Source organism: Lepidothrix coronata, unplaced genomic scaffold (assembly GCF_001604755.1).
Source record: "Lepidothrix coronata isolate B3197 unplaced genomic scaffold, Lepidothrix_coronata-1.0 Scaffold20, whole genome shotgun sequence".
NCBI classification, from domain to species: Eukaryota; Metazoa; Chordata; class Aves; order Passeriformes; family Pipridae; genus Lepidothrix; species Lepidothrix coronata.
This window is the reverse complement of record NW_016690200.1, coordinates 1,087,538-1,106,768: the sequence shown is the minus strand read 5'-3', so window position 1 is coordinate 1,106,768 and position 19,231 is coordinate 1,087,538. Positions and strand designations below refer to the sequence as shown.

General features: G+C 38.1%; 1 protein-coding gene across 4 annotated transcripts in view; it reads left to right on the top strand.

Annotated features, from left to right (window-relative positions):
- The window catches only part of SEMA3D (semaphorin 3D), a 138,310-nt gene that overhangs the window by 64,781 nt on the left and 54,298 nt on the right, over nt 1–19,231 (top strand). For all 4 annotated transcript variants that reach the window (XM_017807825.1, XM_017807826.1, XM_017807828.1 and 1 more), the window contains exons 4-7: nt 7,124–7,186; nt 8,907–9,026; nt 13,386–13,479; nt 16,651–16,779. In XM_017807825.1, coding sequence (XP_017663314.1) covers nt 7,124–7,186; nt 8,907–9,026; nt 13,386–13,479; nt 16,651–16,779 — 406 coding nt within the window. The remainder of the gene's footprint in view (nt 1–7,123; nt 7,187–8,906; nt 9,027–13,385; nt 13,480–16,650; nt 16,780–19,231) is intronic.

Sequence of the window (19,231 nt, the reverse complement as noted above, 5' to 3'; positions counted from 1 at the left end):
GGTCAGTTATTTTCCTGGATGTATATTGCAGGTATGGCAAATAGTACCACAGGTGAAGGTCTATGGCAGATATAAACAAGATCTGAGGATACATTCCTGGCTTTTAGGGATCTCTTAAGTATTTCTGAGAGTTAACTAAACCTTGATGAAACTTCTAAAAAGCAGACAGCCTGGTCAGTTTGAAAATCCAGGGAGAAATTCAGACGAGGAACTTAGATGTATTAGCTTCCTTTGTTGATGACTTTAAAATACTGAACTCCAGTATACAGCAAGTACAGTGGGAGCCACTTACAAGAACTGCTTGAGGTAGCCTTCCTCTGAGGATTTGTATATGAGAACTGTCTGCCCAGTTCCCCAAGCTGTGGACTTCCCATACTACACATATGAATGCAGGAGATGTGAGGTATTTAGAGAGCAAATAGTATACAAATATGGTATGCTAAAATCAGCTTATTTCCTTGTTATTTAGCTTAGTTGGTCAGAGCATGGCGCTAATAATGCCAAGGTTGTGGGTTCGATCCCTGTACAGGCCATTCACTTAAGAGCTGGACTCGATGATCCTTGTGGGTCCCTTCCAACTCAGAATATTCCATAATTCTGTCATAATTTAAACACTCTTTGTTTTCAACAAAATAATACTAAAAATGCATTAAATTCTTTCCAGTGTTTGCTGAGAAATTCAATAAGATTGTAGTGCTTGCAGTAATTTTCAGTGAAGTGACCTGGGGTCAGTATACAGCAGTGGCAAATGTCCCAGTTCTCAGGATGCAATCCATGAACACCCACTCTTATGGCACTGGGGCAGGACATTCATGATATTGTCTTATGCAGCAGGGTGACATTCTTATTGGATCACTGTCGTATGTTTTCTCAGTGCTCCTTGATCTTACTGTTTGTCTTTGCTTTTAATTTTTGAGCTATGAATTACGAAGTTCATCAGAAAATTTAAAAAAAAAAAAGAAAAAAAAAGGCAAGTCACATTATTGTAATTTTACTGGTGGGAAAATTGAGACCTGGCTGTCGCATATAGTAAGGCAACAGCAAAACTGGGATTAGACTGTCTCCTGGTTTACTTTAGTGTGTTTGGATCATGTTACCCTCTTTACTGTACCCATTTTATGGTCACATTGAGCTAAGTTATGAATCCTTTTTCTTTTTTTGCATGGGGGAGTGGTTTTTCATGGAGAAGAGTTTCTCAGGGGGAGTATATTGCATATGCCAACATGACAGTGGGTTTACAACTCAATCTGGATTTGTTCTTTGGAAACTGCAACTGGGACTCTCATGGGGAATTTACTCATACCAACAAGCCTGAGCTTCTGAATTATGGTGTACATGTTTCACAAAGCCTAATTAAGACATTTTGACACCCAGAAAGCTGTAACTTTACTGCATACCTTCCCTCAAGCATCAGTGTGATGAATATCTAGTACACAGAATAAAACAAGAAAAGAAAGCCGGCCTTCTCCTCCTGTGTCAAGCAGCTGCTTAAAATCAGTGTATTTTCGTCTAAGTGCTTCTACCACCTCTTATTCCGTTTAAATGGGAAGGAAACAATCCCTTTCTTCACAGGCCCCAAGTTCAGTGTGTGAGTGTTACGAGACATGCCGATCAGCTGATGTCCTTCACTCCTGATACAGACACATCCTGCTGGTGCTACATGCACCATGAAGAGAGTACTTTGGGGTTTCTCCTACCAGAGACTGCACTGATAGAGAAGTGCTGAAGCACGTGTGCAGCATTAAGCACGCGAGAGGCTCCAGTGAAACCCCCAGGACTGCTGGAAGCTGTCAGACTCAATGAGACACTCAAGTGCTTGCTGCTGGCATGAGCATGACTGGAAGGAGTCACATTGGCCAATTGGTCTCACTCCCTGCTATCAGCAGCAGCTACCTCATGTAGCAGTTATTCCTTTCATAACCTGGTTCAAATCTGGTATAAGTGGCCTTGTGGGATACTTCATACAACTTCTTTAGGAATGTTGTTGCTGTGTACCAGAACCTTGTTACTCTGATGTTTCAGATTTAATATTTGTTAAAATCTACAATCTATAACATATATTTATTTATGAGCAATTTTTACCCATTTCCACTGGCTGTTCATAATTTTGGTCTTCAGAGTCCTTTGATTCTTCCTGCACAATTTTGTTTCATTTATATTAGTGATGATGTTTCCCAACTTTGTGTCACCTGCATGCGTTGTTGCAGAGTGCTGGTAAAGGTAGGGTGCGCAAAATAGGGTGAGCTCTGACACTATTTCTTGAGGACTTTGAGTAACTTTCTACTTCAGGTTCTTTACTTATCAGGCCAATTTTTTTTCTTTTAATAATGCCTATTTTACCAGCTGAGCTAATCAGTTTCCATGTGGCAATTTAGTAAATGCTTAAGTGGAGCCTTGATGAAGAGGAGCTCCATCAGGTAATTACATTACCTTAATGTAATTCAGCTAGGTGCAATATCAGAGTGGAATAATGTTTCCTTACCAGGTTATATTGTCTTCTGTAGCACAGTCCATTTTCATCAGAAACATATGTTATTCCTTCCCTAACTAAAAATTTGTTTTGAATCCTTACAAACAGATGAAATAAGACCAATGGGTTTTTTAATTGCTTAGATAGCTTGTTATCCTCGTCTTTGGTATTGTGACAATATATAGCATTTTCCACTTGTTTTGTAAAGTCCTGTGTCATCCCAGATTTAGTAGCTTAATTAGAAGTGATTCTTGAAAAAGCTATACTTTCACCCAACATTTTCTTTGGAATCACTGTTTTATTTTTGAGGCATCACTTCTCCTAAGAACTTAGTCTTACGTGTTAGTCTAGGATCAAAATTGGATAGAGAAAGATGGATACACAAAAAAGGGGAAAATACTCACTTATAATCAGTATTGTTAATTTTTGACAGATGGCAGCTGAAACGAAGGTGAATCCAGATATACTTTATATATATATATATATATAAAACTATATACATATAGCTTCCACATATGAATTTATGACTATAAAAAATACTTTTTAAAATATGAACTTTTTCCTTTTAATTCCTTTCTTACAGTAAAAATGCATGTTTGGAGGAAGGAAAAATGTTACTTTTAGAAATTCTCTTCTCCTGATCTGGAAAGGACCTTTGTGGTTTTAAATGTTTTGTTTTAATCAGAAATCAATTTCCAGCTACCCTTTAAAGTGATACCTTATCTATCCTATACTTATGTACTGCTTAATTTTTTACTCCTGGGAGGTTTTCTGTCACTCTACTGGCAAAGAACTTATTAACTTGCATTTATTAGGAGAATTTAATTTCTTTCCTGTTGATAAATTTAAGAAAATATTTGAAGAATGATTTAAAAGTAATGGTAAGCTTTTGGATTTTTTTTTTTTTTAATTGGGCTATAGAAGATAAAATCAGGAAATCATGACAGTAGCCAACCTTTGGATTTTCATATGGATATTTTACAAGGAAAATAAACTAAAGATTAAAAGAAGAAAGTAATCCTGTTTTAGTATATAGTTCATGTATTTCAACTAGTTGCATTCTTAATTTAAATTTAGTAACTTCACTTAGCTATTCTAAGATTTCTCCAAACATTTCAGATACAGATGCAACTATAAAATATATTAAATATATAATTTTTACTGTTTGAAACACAAAATTATTATAATTTTACATGTTGTCACCATTATTATGTAGTGTTTAATTATCTGGAGGTTTTTTTCCATTCTTTGAGGTTTTTACTTATTAAGGAATTTAGAAAAAAAGAATTTGTTAAATAATATGTTACCATTGTAAATTCAGCCTGTAAAGAGAAAAAAACTATGAAAAAAAATTACCAGTTTCAAAGCTTTGAACATCTACAAGCTCAGTGATTTTAAACAAAAAAGAAACTCCTGGAGCATCTAGTCTTTCATTTTTGCATATTGTGAAACTAAATAACTCATCTGAATAAAATATAACTAAAACTTAATTTCTCCCCCTACAAAAAAGTCAGATGTATAACGTTACTTGTGTCAGTGTTTGAGGGAACCAGACCTGGGGTAGTGTTACACAACATGTCCTGTGATAAAAAATGAAGTTTATGTTTTCTTGCTCAGCACATTAACTCATTATTTATTATGCAATTTTCTTGATCTATTACAATTTAGAACTGACAGTTTCTGGGAACCTCTCATTTCTCATGCAGAAAGCAAATACATATCACTTTTACTCCCCCATATATAATTGCAAATTGATTTTAAAGTTGGATCACTTAGCTTCCCTTTTCATTGTCTAATGTGTGGTGCTAAATGCTGAGGCTGTTGAATAACTAGAGAGTAAAACAATTGATTTTTTAAATGATAATTGACTGTGGTCAATTATCATAGAACTGGGAGTGTGTATGGTACCACAGACACTAATTCCCATGAAGGAATCTGGAGAAGAATTGAGGGCAAGTCAAGTCCATTAATACTTCTGATGCCTTGTGTTGGTTTTGGACAAACCAATTGGAGAAACAGAATTCCAAATAAGCCACTCTCCTTTTGTTTCAATCTCTCCCCGCCCCCTCCAATGATGAAGGGACAATAGGGAGAGATATAAGTAAAAAATAACAATTTACTAAAGGAAACAGCAGTAACTACAAAGATACAAACGGAAATGGTTTTAAGCCCACAAAGCCAGAAATTGTTTTCTAGTCCACAACCCCCAGGACAAAACCAAAGGACAAAATGGCAGCTGCCAGGTGGTTTCCCCAGGCAAATAGCTGAGGGGCTTCTCCCACTGTCCTGCAAAAAAAAAAAGGAAAAGGGTTCTCCACAGGAAGAAGGCAGGCAGCAGCAGCTCTCTCCCTCTTCTTGTAAAAGAATAGTCAATCAGCAACAGTAACCAGCGGGGGCTAGCGACAGCTCCTGAGGCAGCCACAGCAGCAGTCTGTCCCAGTAAGGAACTCCTGGGGCAGCCACAGCAGCAGTCTGTCCCAGTAAGGAACTCCTGGGGCAGCCACAGCAGCAGTCTGTCCCAGTAAGGAATGGCAGTAGCAAGAGTTCCCACTGGCTTGTGTGGCATTTGAGCTGGGCATTTTCAAAAGTCTACCGAGGGACGCCTTGTCTACCTAATTGGATAACTATCTTTGGTCGAAAATCTCTGAAGCCCCTCAAAGACTTCTGGGCTTCTCTGTTACTCATTCAAGGATCTTGACAGAATTCAGCATAAAGTTACAAGAGACCTGAGGATCAGATATCAGCTCAGACAGGTCTCCTTGTCCAAATGTGTTTGGAGATCCGTGATCTTGTATTCCTCTAGCTGCTCCTTTTCATCAGGTTTTCTTCACTGGCACCTCTTAAATTTGCTAGTTACAAGTGAGACTCATCCCACTCTGCCCATGCAGAGCCCAGATGATCTTACTGGAGCTACTTTCAGCTCTTCCCGATGGCTTTGCAATGTTTCCAGGACTTTCCTCTAGCAGTGCACTGTACTTTCTGGCTTTGTGCATTGTGTCATCCAGGTACACTGGCACAGTTGATTTCAGATTGTGTTTTCCTACCTGGATGCTATCATGACATTCTGAGAAAATGCTCTGGGAAAGTAAATTTCTGCTCCAGTGCTGAAATGCTCTTATACTGTCTTATCTCTGACTTTACATAAATATTGCTGTAAAGGGTTAAGGTTTAAGTAACTTAAAATACATTATCTTTACTAAGAGCTTCTTATCTGAAAGGTAACTAAATTCACTTGAGAGGAAATTAATGTCCTTGCGGAAAGCCAATACCTTCATTTTCACTGGGAAAAAAAAGAGAAAGTGCAATCAAAAGACTCTTTCAAGACTGAGAGAAACAGGACAGTGATAAAGGTATTTGACACAGGGCACTCATGTTTTGCTTTCCTTACCCGTGTGGGACTGCTCCTGTGTATGTGGCAAGCCACATCCTATAAGGTGCCAACAGCTGGGTGAGAGAAAGGGAGTATGACAGCAGTTAAATCCTAGTGCATGTCATTGAATAGTGCATCCTTCCACGATGATATGAGTTTTTTTCTAGTTTGTATTATAATTTATTCCTATATATTTGCTGTTTAAGATTTTATAAAGTATGATTGGAGACTCAACACTACTCTAAACCATCGGTGACTACTAATAACCTGCATACTGGTTCCTGGGACTTGAGGTGATTTCCTAATCAATATTTGCTTAAAAATTAGTGTGGCTTGTGGTGGTATTATTATTAGTCATGAGAAATGGCTATAGTTTTTCATGTCAAAATAAGAAGTACAAAAGATCCATATTTAGTGTGGTGATTCTGTAAGAATTTGTATTTAGCTTCTATTTTAAATTTAATAGATTCAAGCATATACTCAATAATATCCAATTTTGACTGTTTAATTGAAATCAATGAGGCAGAACCTGGGCTGTTGTTCATTGATTTTCACTAACATAATTGGGGTTACAGTAACTGATAGTGATTTGTCATCTAGATCCATCTACATCAAAACCTATTTTATAGAATTATGCAGGACTGATTAAAGAAGAAAGAGAAACAATAACAGTATATACTACCAATTATTTAAGGTACACGATTTTACTCTAAACTTCTATGTCATTTTCTCAGTAAATTCAGTTAGTGTTTATGGGTGACATTTTTTAACCATGCATTATTGATTTCTATCAAATGTACTTTTCGTTCTATAAATTTCCCTTAAGCTATCCTTACTTTTGTGAACAAAATTCTTTTCACTTGAAAATTGGCAGAAAGAGCTAAGTATTTTTTATAGTGGCTTTGCCAAGTCCACTGGACCAAATTCCTCACAAATGTAATTTGCCTTACTTTGCAATCAGTTTAGTTTCCAGATGATTTGGCTCATCATAGCTGAGAGAAATATGTAATGGTGACAAGGTATCTTATCCAGATTAACTGAATGCTTTTTAAAAGTACATATAGCCTATGAAGAAATAAACAAAGAACAGCGGGGTTGATTTAAAGCCTCTTCACTTTTTGTAATGGAATCCTGTATTTGAAGTCATGTTCATTTTAATATACATGCAAAGTCCTTCAACATCATAAATCTGTTTTGAATGTTTATTCATGACATAATTAATCTGCAGTCCCAGGACAATTTATAGTCTTCATAATCTTTGTTTTATTTTAACTATGTTACAGATTTACTGGCCTGCAGCAAAAGAAAAGGTAGAATTATGCAAATTAGCTGGGAAAGATGCCCATGTAAGTATGAGGTATACTTTTATTATTACTGAGAATGTTGAATATCTGTATGTTTGTTTCTAAATGCACAAAATGTATTAGTAACCTCTCGTTACACTTTTTCTGAACTAACGTGCTAAGTGTTTTTATTAATTAAAAAAAAGTTGCACTTCTATTTTTTTATTTAAACATTAATGCTTTAAGAAAAAAATAATATTGCAAGCAGCAGTCATGCTAGGTTGTTCTAGTATATAATAAATGAAGCTGAGAGATGAGTGGACTTTCTTTTGAAATGTATCACAGACACTACTCCCCTTAAATCCCCCTTTTTTCCCATTAAAATGCTTCTTTTTTATTGAGAATATCCTGAATCGAACTTTATTATAATTCATTAAAAAAACAGAGTAGCAGAGCAGAGAATACAAATTAACATAATTTGCAGACAGCTGCAGTTAGGGTTAAAAGAAAATCTCAGACTGGTTAGCTTTTCCCTGAAACCATAAATCTTCTTCAGGAAGTTTCTTTAGGAAGTATATTTAAGGTGGATGCATATATACAGTACAACTTTCATATCTTTTGCATAGCACAGATTACATCACGTGTCTAGAGTCCACTATAAATGTAAACATTTCCCAGCTGTATAATAAAATTTCTTCCTTTTTTCTCCAAAAATCTTATGATTTTCATCCAGTGTATCAGTTACCAAGGTGGATTCCAGCTCAAAACAATCTCTCAGCTCTCTGCCTGAGGTCTTTCAACTTTTTTTTGTAATTTATTGCTACCCTTATCTTTACAGCAGTCAAAACCTAAACAACACCTCTGCTGAGTGCTGGGAATATTCTGGTACTGGTGTATATGGAAGATTTGTGCTGATCTATTTCTATGCTAAGAAGAAAAGGAAAGGGTCCTGAGAGGGCAATATTTGTTTTGGACATAGATTATAAAAATCTTGGTTTTGCTTCCTACATTGTCTCTGCAGCTTGCTTCTCACTTAGGTGATAGCTTGAATGTATGGATAGAATTTGTGTATTCCCTCTGAAGTACTTGTAATACATTTCTGATTTAATTTCATTTGGAGAAAGGCTGCAGCAAGCCTTTCCTCCTAGTCCATGCACACTTTGCAACATGTAGCAATTGCCTGTGCTGCTTTACCAGCAAAGACCAAGCCCAGATAGAGCCGGGACTGATCCGAGCATCCCACTGGACTCAGAAATGACCAAATAAAAGTAATCAGTAAGATGTGCTTGGTGCAGAGGAAGTTCACTCATACACAAGGCATACCCTTGGTAGTATGCTGAAGTCCTTCAGCCCACCACAGTTATTTTAATCTTGTAATCTTTGGTGTTAATACTTGTGCAGAACCCTAAGTTGGGAGCAAAAGCAAGAGGACTGGTAGCCAGACTAACCCAGTGGCTCTCTGACCTCTGCCTGGTTGTTGGCAGGTGTTGTTTGCTACAACACAGGCTGAATAGATATCTCCCAAACTGCACTGTGAGCACAGAGCTCCTTGTGGCTGAAAGCATTACAGCAAAATTAGGTTTGCAAGTCTAATTGATGAACTGCCTAGTAGATAGCCACTGCAAAATTGTAGCTATTACATCTTTGAACTACTTAGTAAACAGTCTCTACTACAGTAGTTTTGAGTTTAAATACATCAATGCTGTGGCTATAACTTAGTAGAATGTATAATGTGGAAGAGAATAAACATTAAAATTAACCTTTATCTTTATTTTCCTAACAGACAGAATGTGCCAATTTTATCAGGGTCCTTCAGCCCTACAACCGAACCCATGTTTATGTCTGTGGCACAGGAGCATTTCACCCTCTCTGTGGATACATTGAACTTGGAACTCACAAAGAGGTAATTTAATTTCCTCACTACTCTGACATCTCAAGGAATAGCCCTGATCTTGTTTAGCATTTATCACAGATTGGAAAATACTATGTGAGTGTGTAAAAAATGACCTGACAGCAGCTTGCATAAATAACAGGGTAAATGGTGGATTTGCAGGTCAGACAGGAACTCTTGTTCTCACATTTGATATGTGCATATCGCTTTTGAACAAAGCACTTTCCTCAGGCTTAATACACAAAGTTCTTCAGAATGACACTTCCATGTGATTAACTAAGTGAAGAGAACATCTAACCCAGATATCTTGCTTTCTAGTAAGTCATTTCTGCGCATACTTTCGTACATACACATACATTCAGAGTTCAAGATGACACTTGTAGTTCTATCTTCTAATGCACATATACTCTTGGTCCACAGAGATGGTTTTCTGCTCCATGTGAATGAGAGTAATATACCAATGAAAAAGGACCTCTGAGCCTGAGTCCAAGAATGGCGTCTCAGGACTTTGCAATGTGTTTCAGTTTGTCACTAAGGAGATGTTGGGTGTCCTCCATCTCTGGTGGCATATTCCAGATCTGAAGTTAGCAGCTGATTGGTCTTCATTTGCTGGTGACAAAGAAATCTCTATCCTAAGTGGTAAATGTTTGAGACCTAACCCCCACAACATAAGAATTTTGGTGTTGTGTCAAGCAGCCACTTAGTACACAAGTCTCTTTTTAACTCCTTTATGTGTAACACCTTGGTTATATTTATACCACTGGCACTGTTCTCAGACAGTGTTGAGATGTGACCTGTCTGGCTGCTTGCCTGTGGTACAGGCTTCCTATGCTGATATAGAAATAGCTTTCTCTTTTCCTTTGGTCTTGCCAAAATTCTAGAATATAAGAAAAAAGATCTAAAGTTGTTAAGTGCAATAATCTGAAACAGAATCATAGAATCATAGAATGATTCTGGGGTCCTTAAAGATCACCTAGTTCCAACCGCCCTGTCATGGGCAGGGACACGTTCCACTACACCGGGTTGCTCAAAGACCCATCCAGCCTGTCCTTGAACACTTCCAGGATTGGGGCACCCACAACTTCTTTGGCAATCTGTGCTGGTGTTTCATCACCCTCACAGTAAATTATTTCTTCCTAATATCTAATCTAAACTTATCCTCTTTTGTTTAAAGCTATACCCTCTTGTTCTATCACTGATATATGGAATCAGGGGCAGATCCTAACAGAAAAAAAAAGGGATTAATGTTTGCCCAGACTGAGACCATCATTATGTTCCCCACAATCTGTGGGTTGTCTGATCAACCCGGAGGGTCTGCCTATGTTACAGAAAAACTGAAGCTGTGTGAAATCTGCATGGTGTTCTTCCCCTAATAAGCCATTAATGCTCCTGGTATTGTCTGGTATATGCTGTATAATTTGACTTACAATAAAATAATTCTGTAGACTTCTTTGCTTTGCTACTTTAAATATTCCAGCTGAAGCAACTGAAATTTTAGATACCTTGTATCATGCTGATTTCTTGGCCTGAATGATCAAATACACAGCTGAATGGAACAGAACAGCTCTCAGCAAGAGTATAAGTAAGGCTCTGTTTTACCTCTGGGTCATTAGCAAGATGCCTTATTCACTCTACCATTGCCCTACTTTATTGCAACATTGTGAAGGTTGTTTTCATCAGACCTTATGAAGTTATGGATTTGGTCTGATTGTTCAGTCTAGCAACCAGTCTAGACAAGGGGTCTGTCCCAGTTAGACGTGACCAATTACCTTATGAGAGGAAATGGAAGACGAATCCTGGTATTGTATTTCCTAATCCTCTCACTGTCTCCCAGTCCTGCCTCTCCCACATTCTTTCCAGTTGCTCAGCTGCAATGGTAGGTTGGATGGTGTTCAGCACTGCTCCTGCCTCTTCAGACACAGCAGCTCTTCTACAGCTTCCTACTGAGTTATCAGCCTTGAATGGCATCAGGCATATTTTCCCTTTCCTTCTTGGAGCCCAAACACCCTAACAGCCACCATCCTTGCACTGCCTCTCCAGATAAATGTGACAAGGCAGGAGGGTGCTGAGGATAGACCCATTGATGTGAATTTGACAGGCAGTTGAAAATGTCTCCTTTAGGAACTGAAACCTTGAAGGATCCTGAGTCCTACAGTACAATTCAAAGTACTTTTATTGCAAATACATTCTTTTAGTATTGTTTTCCCCCCCTTCTCTCTTTTTTTTTTTTTTTTGATCTCTGAGTTATAAGAACAGATAATGAATCTCTGGTAATTAGCAACCTCTCCAGGAAGCTGTGGCATGCCTGGGAGAGCCAGGCCCTGAGATAGCCTCATGGAGACCGTGAAACTGGGCAGAGCTCTGCTGACCTTTGAAAGCTGCTGGTGGATCTGCACAGCACTCTCCTGGCCAGCACCAGTGCTGTGAAAACAGAGAGGAAAACAGTGTGGATCAGGTGACTCAAAACCACAGCAGACACTGCTTTTGAAGCAATACAAATCCCCAACGGGATCACACAATTAAAGGGGATTAAAGTCCTCGTCTTGTTATTGCTCAAATCACTGCCAAGACTTCTCTTGGCTGGTGAAGAAGAGGCTTGGCCCGGTTGGTGCTGTTAGCCACAGCTCTCCAAGGGATGCTCTTTTCTTTGAAAGCTTTGCCTGAAGTGAAAGCAGGAGGTTAATTCTGTGTGAATGCCTGGTAGTGTCCATTAGTTTGTCTGGGGGAAGTCTGAAATATTTGATGTTGATCTATAACTCCCTCAGTCCCTTGAGTACTGCTGGGCTTGCAGACAGCCTCTTCACATGTGATAAGGCAAGGGTTCTCTGAGTTCAGGATTGCACATCCCAAAAGAAAGGAGAATGGGACACTGTGGTATCGCTGTCAGAAAAAAAAAGTTCTTAATTTTTAATTTAGTTCTGTGTTGTAGTGGGCTCACTTCAGTAGCCTGAGAATTTAGTTTGCTTGATATTCCACAGGTGTGGGAAGGTAACAAGGGTTGTTCAATGATTAAATTCTTTGTATAAGCTAGGATTGCTGGTGGAAATGAAATTTATGTTCACAGATTGTAATTGATTTTTCTTTTCTCTTAAGGAGGTTAATTATTCAATATCCTGGGGTTTGTCTTCTGAGCCTAGAGAGTTTAGGAGACACCTCAATAAAATAGAAAGGCTTGGTCATTTATAATCTGATGTGCATTAAGAATTAATTGAATTTATGTGTTATGAAGTCTAATCCTGTGTGGACATCTTTGGGTATACTTGCCTGTCATTTATACTCTCCAGGCCTCTTGCAAGGCAAAAGTATAGAAACGAACAATTAAAATTATTTCAGCCTTTTTAAAGTAATTGTTTAAATCATGAAGATGTTTTATTTATTTATTTTTTTTTTATAAACTAGTTCAAAAGTTTTGTCTCTACTGTAGACATTAAACCCACATTGATTTTATTCCTGGACACTACTGAGATTTTAAATATCACTGTAGGTAGGGAAGTATGTTAATACCACTTCTGCAGGCAAACTTCCTTCTCTTACCGGGAGCAGAATTCTGAAGGTCATGTCTCCATACCTGCAGAGACTTCACTTTACTCCTCTGAGCTATCAATTTGCCTTCAGCAGGACTCTGTATGGGTTTCAGGTTAAGTGTACTTTCAGGAAAGTAATGAAAGGGGCAAGTAAAAGAATCCTTGTTGGCAATTTAAAACTATAGTAAAACTTCAAATTAATGCCTAGAGGAATTGAGTTGTTGATTGCCCACTGAAAACATCAAGAATAATTTTTAAATAATTTATTTTCTTTATCTTCCTCCATGCCCTTGTTTTGCAACCCAGGAATTAATCACACTGGAATGGGGAACTACCAGGAAGGATCTATTCTGATATCTTTTGTATCATTAGCCTTGTTAAAAATAACAAGAGAGAAAAAATGCTGCTTTCATTTAAAAGGGGCTGAACTGTGTCTGCTGTGAACATTATTCAGCAGTCCCTGGAGAAATTTCAGAGTCAGACAGAATCCCTTCAGGGTCTCCTGTTGCAACACAGTCTATCAGCACTTTTCCAAATAGAAGCCAGTGCCTTTTAAGTACAATCCAGCTTTTAATTTGAGTAGAAATGAACAATGAATCTTTTTATCCTGAAAATAATTGTATTTTTTTTAGATTTGTCTTTCACTATAGAGTGACCTGGATACAGTAACACAATGAGTGAAAAACATCCAGATATAAAACAGAGACACGGGCTGTAAACATCAATGCTGAGAGGGCAAAGGCATGATCTAACACACCTTCACTTTGTGTGTTAGCAGAACAGGTTGTCTAAGTGACTTTTTCTCTCTAGAGGCACACCAGGATAATCAATATGTGTTTATTCTTAGGAAATGGTGTTCCATCTGGATACTCAGAGCTTGGAGTCTGGCAGGTTGAAATGCCCTTTTGATCCTCAGCAGCCATTTGCCTCAGTGATGGCAGGTAAGAAACCATCAGAGCCAGGTGCTCCTCCCAGATGTGTGATGGCTTTGGATGGGAGCCCAGGGTCAGAGGGTCAGCAGATGGCATTGCTGGAGCATCTCTGGCACTGGTCGTGTTTCCAGTGCTGGTTTGTGCTTTCAGAGCTGAGGAAGCCTTCAGACACCAAAGAGCTGGGGAGGCAGCAATACAAACAGAGGCATTAGAACGGCTGTGAAGCCTCTATCAGCGGCGTAGGAAGGCTGTTTCACCCTCACCCAGTCATTGCTTCTTTAAGAAGACAACAAAAAAACCCACATGGACAGAGAATGTTTGAAGCCCTTCTGGGCCTCTTTCTGCAATTATCAATATGTTCTGCCCTTTGAAGTCTGCTGACATCCACTATTTCCATAAATACATTTTTGAGGTTTCTATTTACTCGAGTAGCCACTTCTGAAGCTGGGAGCCGAGGAGCAAGATAGTGCAATCTGCCTGCTGCGTGCATCGCAGCGCTGTGTGGTCTGACATCGGGGCCGAGGAATGTCAGCCTGACCTCCGCATTTCAAATCACTATGAGAGCTACTTTTGTCATGGTTTGGTTCATAGCTTTGGACGATTTTCATTTAACTTGTCCGTCAAGCATATGAATACAAGATAAGAGTGAAGCACCATGACGTTTTCATTTACAGCCAAAGAGCAGTGGTGACAGTGCTTTGAAGTATCGGTCACTCTGTGTTATAAAAAGAATATGACTAATGTTCAGTCTTTATTCTCAGATAATAAGATAGATGATTTGTGATTCTGACCCTACAGATGGGGCAGGACTTCCTTTATTAAAAACAATAGATTAAAGCCAGTGCTTATTCTTCTCAGAGACCCCTAGTACTGTTTAATGACCATGAAGTCTATTTTTAAAATGGGATTCTAGAAACTTTAACTTTTTTTAGCTTTTTTAAACTTTTTTTTAAAATGCAATAAAACTCTCTAATTTATTACAGCATTGCCTAATTTCAGTAGCACTCTAGTGCTTTGATTGTTCTACTAAGTCTTGTGAAATGAAGCTTCTGTCTTTTAGCTACCTAAGACATGAACTTTGCTACATAAGAATTTTTGGGCGAGATAAAACTAATGGTCAGGGTATTCTAGTATCCTTTCTTTAACTGTGCCTGGTGTCAAGTGCTTCACAATAATGTACAAGGAGCACTGTAAAGAGTTACAAGGCCTGACCAGAGAATGTGTTTTTGGTCTATCTTTGGATGCTTACTTTATTCCCAAATGTGCTAGGAGAGCAGTATAATTCATGGATAAGGTTCTGCCCTGGAACTCAGGGGAGATCATTTCCCATCTCTGCTACTGATGAGAGGAGTAGCCTTTGACATATCACTTCTCTCTCTCTAGTGTTATTTATCTGCCAAATGACAATAAAGATGACTTTGATCCTTCAGAAAACTTAGATGTTTATGAGCTAAATAATATCTGATTATATTTTCAGTCACATGTAAGTTAACACAACTGAGTAATTTTCATTCTTTGGAGAAATAGCTAATCTCTCTTTGAGTACTACATGACATTTCTCCCCAAGTAAATTCCACATATGAATTAAAAAAACTAGTGTTTTTGACTGAAAAATCACCTGCTCGTCATCCATCCTGTATTACAAGCTACCACTCACCAAAACTGTCCAGGACATGTCTGAAACTTGGAATGAGAGATACCAAAAGCCGAGAGAAGTGCTGAAAATGCCTTGTCAGCAGAGCCTAAGCAAGGATGGAGAATTTCTGTTAGCCCTTCAGATTTATCGATCACTGAGTGCCTGTCAGTTAGCAAACACCAATTACCCTGCCCATTTCTCATTATGACAAATACCTTTCAGAATGCACTATTGTTTCTTTACAAAGGCGACATGCTGTCTGAAAGATGTGCTTTCCAAAACTGTCATGGAAAGAATACAGAAGTAACAATAATAATGAGGTAAAAAGAAAGATGATAGATCTTTTTAGGACAAATAATGTGGATCATGGGTTGTGGGTTGGCTTGTTGTTTCTTTTTTTCCTCTTGATCTTATTTTTTTAAGTGCATTTACATCTTTCACAAATGAAAGAACAAACATCTATGTTGAATGGTATTTATTCTTCATTCACTCTCAACAAAGGCTTCTCTCTAAAAGATCTTGTGAAATGTTTCCACCCTGGATTATCAGAAAACCTGGAGAAGGAACTCCTGGAAGGGGATTCTTATGTATCATATAGCTTTTTATATGATTATAATTTATGAATACTAACTTTTTTCATTTTATTGACTCTAGGGATTTATTGTTGCAAATCATTAAACAGAAAAAATAAATCCCTCTTCCAACCAATACAGTCATCTTTTTATTTTACAGGGAAAAAAAAGATTACTGTAAAATGCACTGTGTGGTAAAAAAAAAAATAATCACAGTGATACTGTTTCTTTGCTTCTTTTTGAAAAGTACTAATATCTGAAGGGAAACAGAAAATATTGTGCACTTCTTAGGGTTTGCATTGCCCACAAAGATGGCAGAAGAGTAAATAGTGACTGCAATTGAAGCAGGCACATGGCACTGTGTTATAGGTGTAGTTTCTTTGTGAGGCAAATTCTGGCTGCCTTGTTCAAGGAAAATACATCATTTATTTTAGCAAGACCACTCTCTGTGTAAAGATGATGATAACTTGGGTCTGTAGCCACATTCCTGACGTTACCACGTTAAATAGTTGCAAAGAATTCCCATGGTGCCTGAATTCCTCGTCATGAATTAAGTGTTGGATGGACATCCCTACGCCAGAAGTGGGCCAAGCTGCAAAGTTCCCATGGGGTTGCATCCATCATGGTTTTCTAGCTCAATCCCAGGAGCAGCAAAGCCATCGGGGCCATGGCATGCCTGGGACACAAGGATGGATAGATGGTCATGTCCTCACCACGGCCCCCAGGTCCATGGGGCAGGGTGTCCAGACTGTCTACATCTTCGTACCCTTAGAGCCCAGTACCCATTAAAGCCCAGAGAATTTACTTTTCTAAGGACCCCAAACCACAAAAAAATATAAGTCAGTAATACTTTAAAATTAAATTAGTTCATAGACCAATTACACACAGGTGTTGCTCACCCCAAAAAGCATAAATAGTTTTAATTTTGTTTGCCCCACAGCTGTAGAAACCCTATTTCTTTTTTATTTGCAGATGAGTATCTTTATGCTGGAACAGCTTCTGATTTCCTTGGCAAAGACACTGCTCTAACACGTTCTCTGGGTCCTTCTCACGACCACCATTACATCAGAACTGACATTTCTGAACATTATTGGCTTACTGGTAAGATCCCAAACATATGCTGTTGTCATTTGCATTGTCCCTGCCCCTCTGAAGTTAATAGCTTTCTTATATAAATGTGTGTCCAGTAACTACAAATATAGATATTGTATCATGATATCTTTGGATTACATAGGCTTTTTTAAAATAAGCTCAGTGGAACAATAATGCACTTGAGAAAAGTCACAGAGGTGAAAATGCTAATTAGGGAAAGAGTAGGAGCATAAGACCTAATCATACTTTCCGTCTTTGATCTCTACATCTGTATATAGTCCTGTAATTGGAGTAATATCATGACTTAAATGCTTCTATTTCCAGTCTTGTTGCTATATTTTTTTTAAAAAACCTTTTTTTCCGATCACTGGTTAAAAGCTGGTCCGTACAGCATGTTGAAATGACAGACTAGAAATTCCACGTTTTTAGGTAGGAGGTCTTTTTTTTTTTCTTTTCCTTTTTTTGAGGGGGTAAAACACCCTTTGTTGCTGTGAGGATCATTTTAAAACCACTAAGGGCACACAAAAATAGCTTCCCAAGCAAAACACTGCTTTTTCTTACCCGTTAAAAAACATTCTGAGCTAGTAAACCCTCTAAAAAACTGGCTGCATTTGCACCCAGCCAGTCTCAAACCACACACAGAGTAACATGGAAAACTTCACTCACAAGCTAACCCTGCTCAATTAAAGCATCTCCCTCTTAGCCATCAGCTGTCTTTAAAGATGTGGCAACACTGGCCCTGGTTCAGGATGCCTGTGTAACTATTATGGGTGTATTGTAAAGCCAGGGCCTGCTGACCACAGGGTTAAGTTGTCTTCCCAGCAGACAACTTCTGAAGAAGATAATTTTCCCCTCTTAACTCTTTGAGGCCTCAAGAAGAGGAAATGTTCTGTTTTTAATTAATTAATTATTTTTCCCTACCTCTTCTCTTTCTTTTTCTATACTGTTGCCTTACATTTCTGTCTAGATGTAACTTCATAATCCCAAAATTTCTGCTGTGAGATGAGGAGATAAAGGAAAAAGCACTTAAAGTAATTATTAACTTTCCAAATAGTAGCATATTTTGGACAGATAGAAAAATATCACATCTGACTCTGCTCACCTATCCCACTTTTATCTCCTGTGCTCAAAACCTTTCTTGTCCCACCTCTCCTATCTCCTGTCTCTCATTTTCACACACCACTTGTGCAATGCAGACCAGTAATGGCTTGTAAGTTATATGGACCAGGATGATGTGTCCTTCCAGTAGGCAGTTCTCTAACTGTAATTAGCCTTGCAACTGCATATCCAGTTTTATCACTGATGACCCGCAGATGCTCAGTGTGGAAGCATGTCTGCATAGCTGCTTTCCTAAGGGATGCAATAATATGCTTAAAAAAAAAAGATTAACTGGATTTACTGTGGTTTGGCCCTGAGGAGTATCTGGTGTTATCATTAGTATAGATCCACCTTGATGAGCATTACAGAGTTCAGTTCCCAGCCCAAAAGATCTTACAGCTTAAATATCCAGTCCCAAACATTTCTTTATGTTATTATTGTTACTTCATGAGCAGTTTAAGGCAAGAGAACAGTACAAGAAAACAGAATAAACGATAGGTTTGAGAACTGTTCATGTGTTTTAGTTTGGAGGCTGGGTGGGGGGTGTCTGCCTTTCTTCTATAGATTGATTCATGATTTATTCTGTTTTCACTTAAAGCGTCTGTATTCATGAAGGTTTTCTAAGGAGAATAGTATATTAATATGTCTGGGTTTGAAAAACAGCTTTAGTGTGCTAGACTGTGAGGTGAAAATTACCCCACACTATATAAACACTGAAGACCCCATATATTCTTCAGGTTTACCTTGTTTCCAGCCATATAAAAACCTACAGCCACACTTTGTCTAAGACTTCACATACACAATCCATGCAGTGTTATACTAAGAGGCATAGATATAAACTAGGTGCTCTTAATATTTTGAAACAGACCTTTTAAGGCTGGAGAAAATTTTGAGTGCAACTCAAAATGACGGAATCATTTCTGCACTAAGCCATAGGGTGGCCAATATATTTGTAGTTTATTGTGTAATGTTACCAATTACATACTTTTGTACTTGCTGTCGATATTGGTATAAGGAAAATATTTACTTGATTTCAAGTTTCAAACTCCCATCTCATCTAAATCCCGTCTTCCCTAAATCTACCACCCGTTTACCAACCATGTGTTAGAACTCCAGGAAAAGTTGTACATGCTTGAATAATTGTACAATTAGAAATAAATGATTTCCAGGCATGACTCATGTTTTGCTTAGGATAAGCATAAAATATATAGCTTGTTTTTTCCAGAGGGCCAAGGAAGTTTTGCTGTAATGCACCTTAATATTTTTAAAGTTTAGTCTTATTCTGTTTCTGGAAACAGAATTATCCTTTCCTGAGGGAAGGGAGGGAAAGACAAAGCATAAGGGAAAAATGCGTGGGATACCT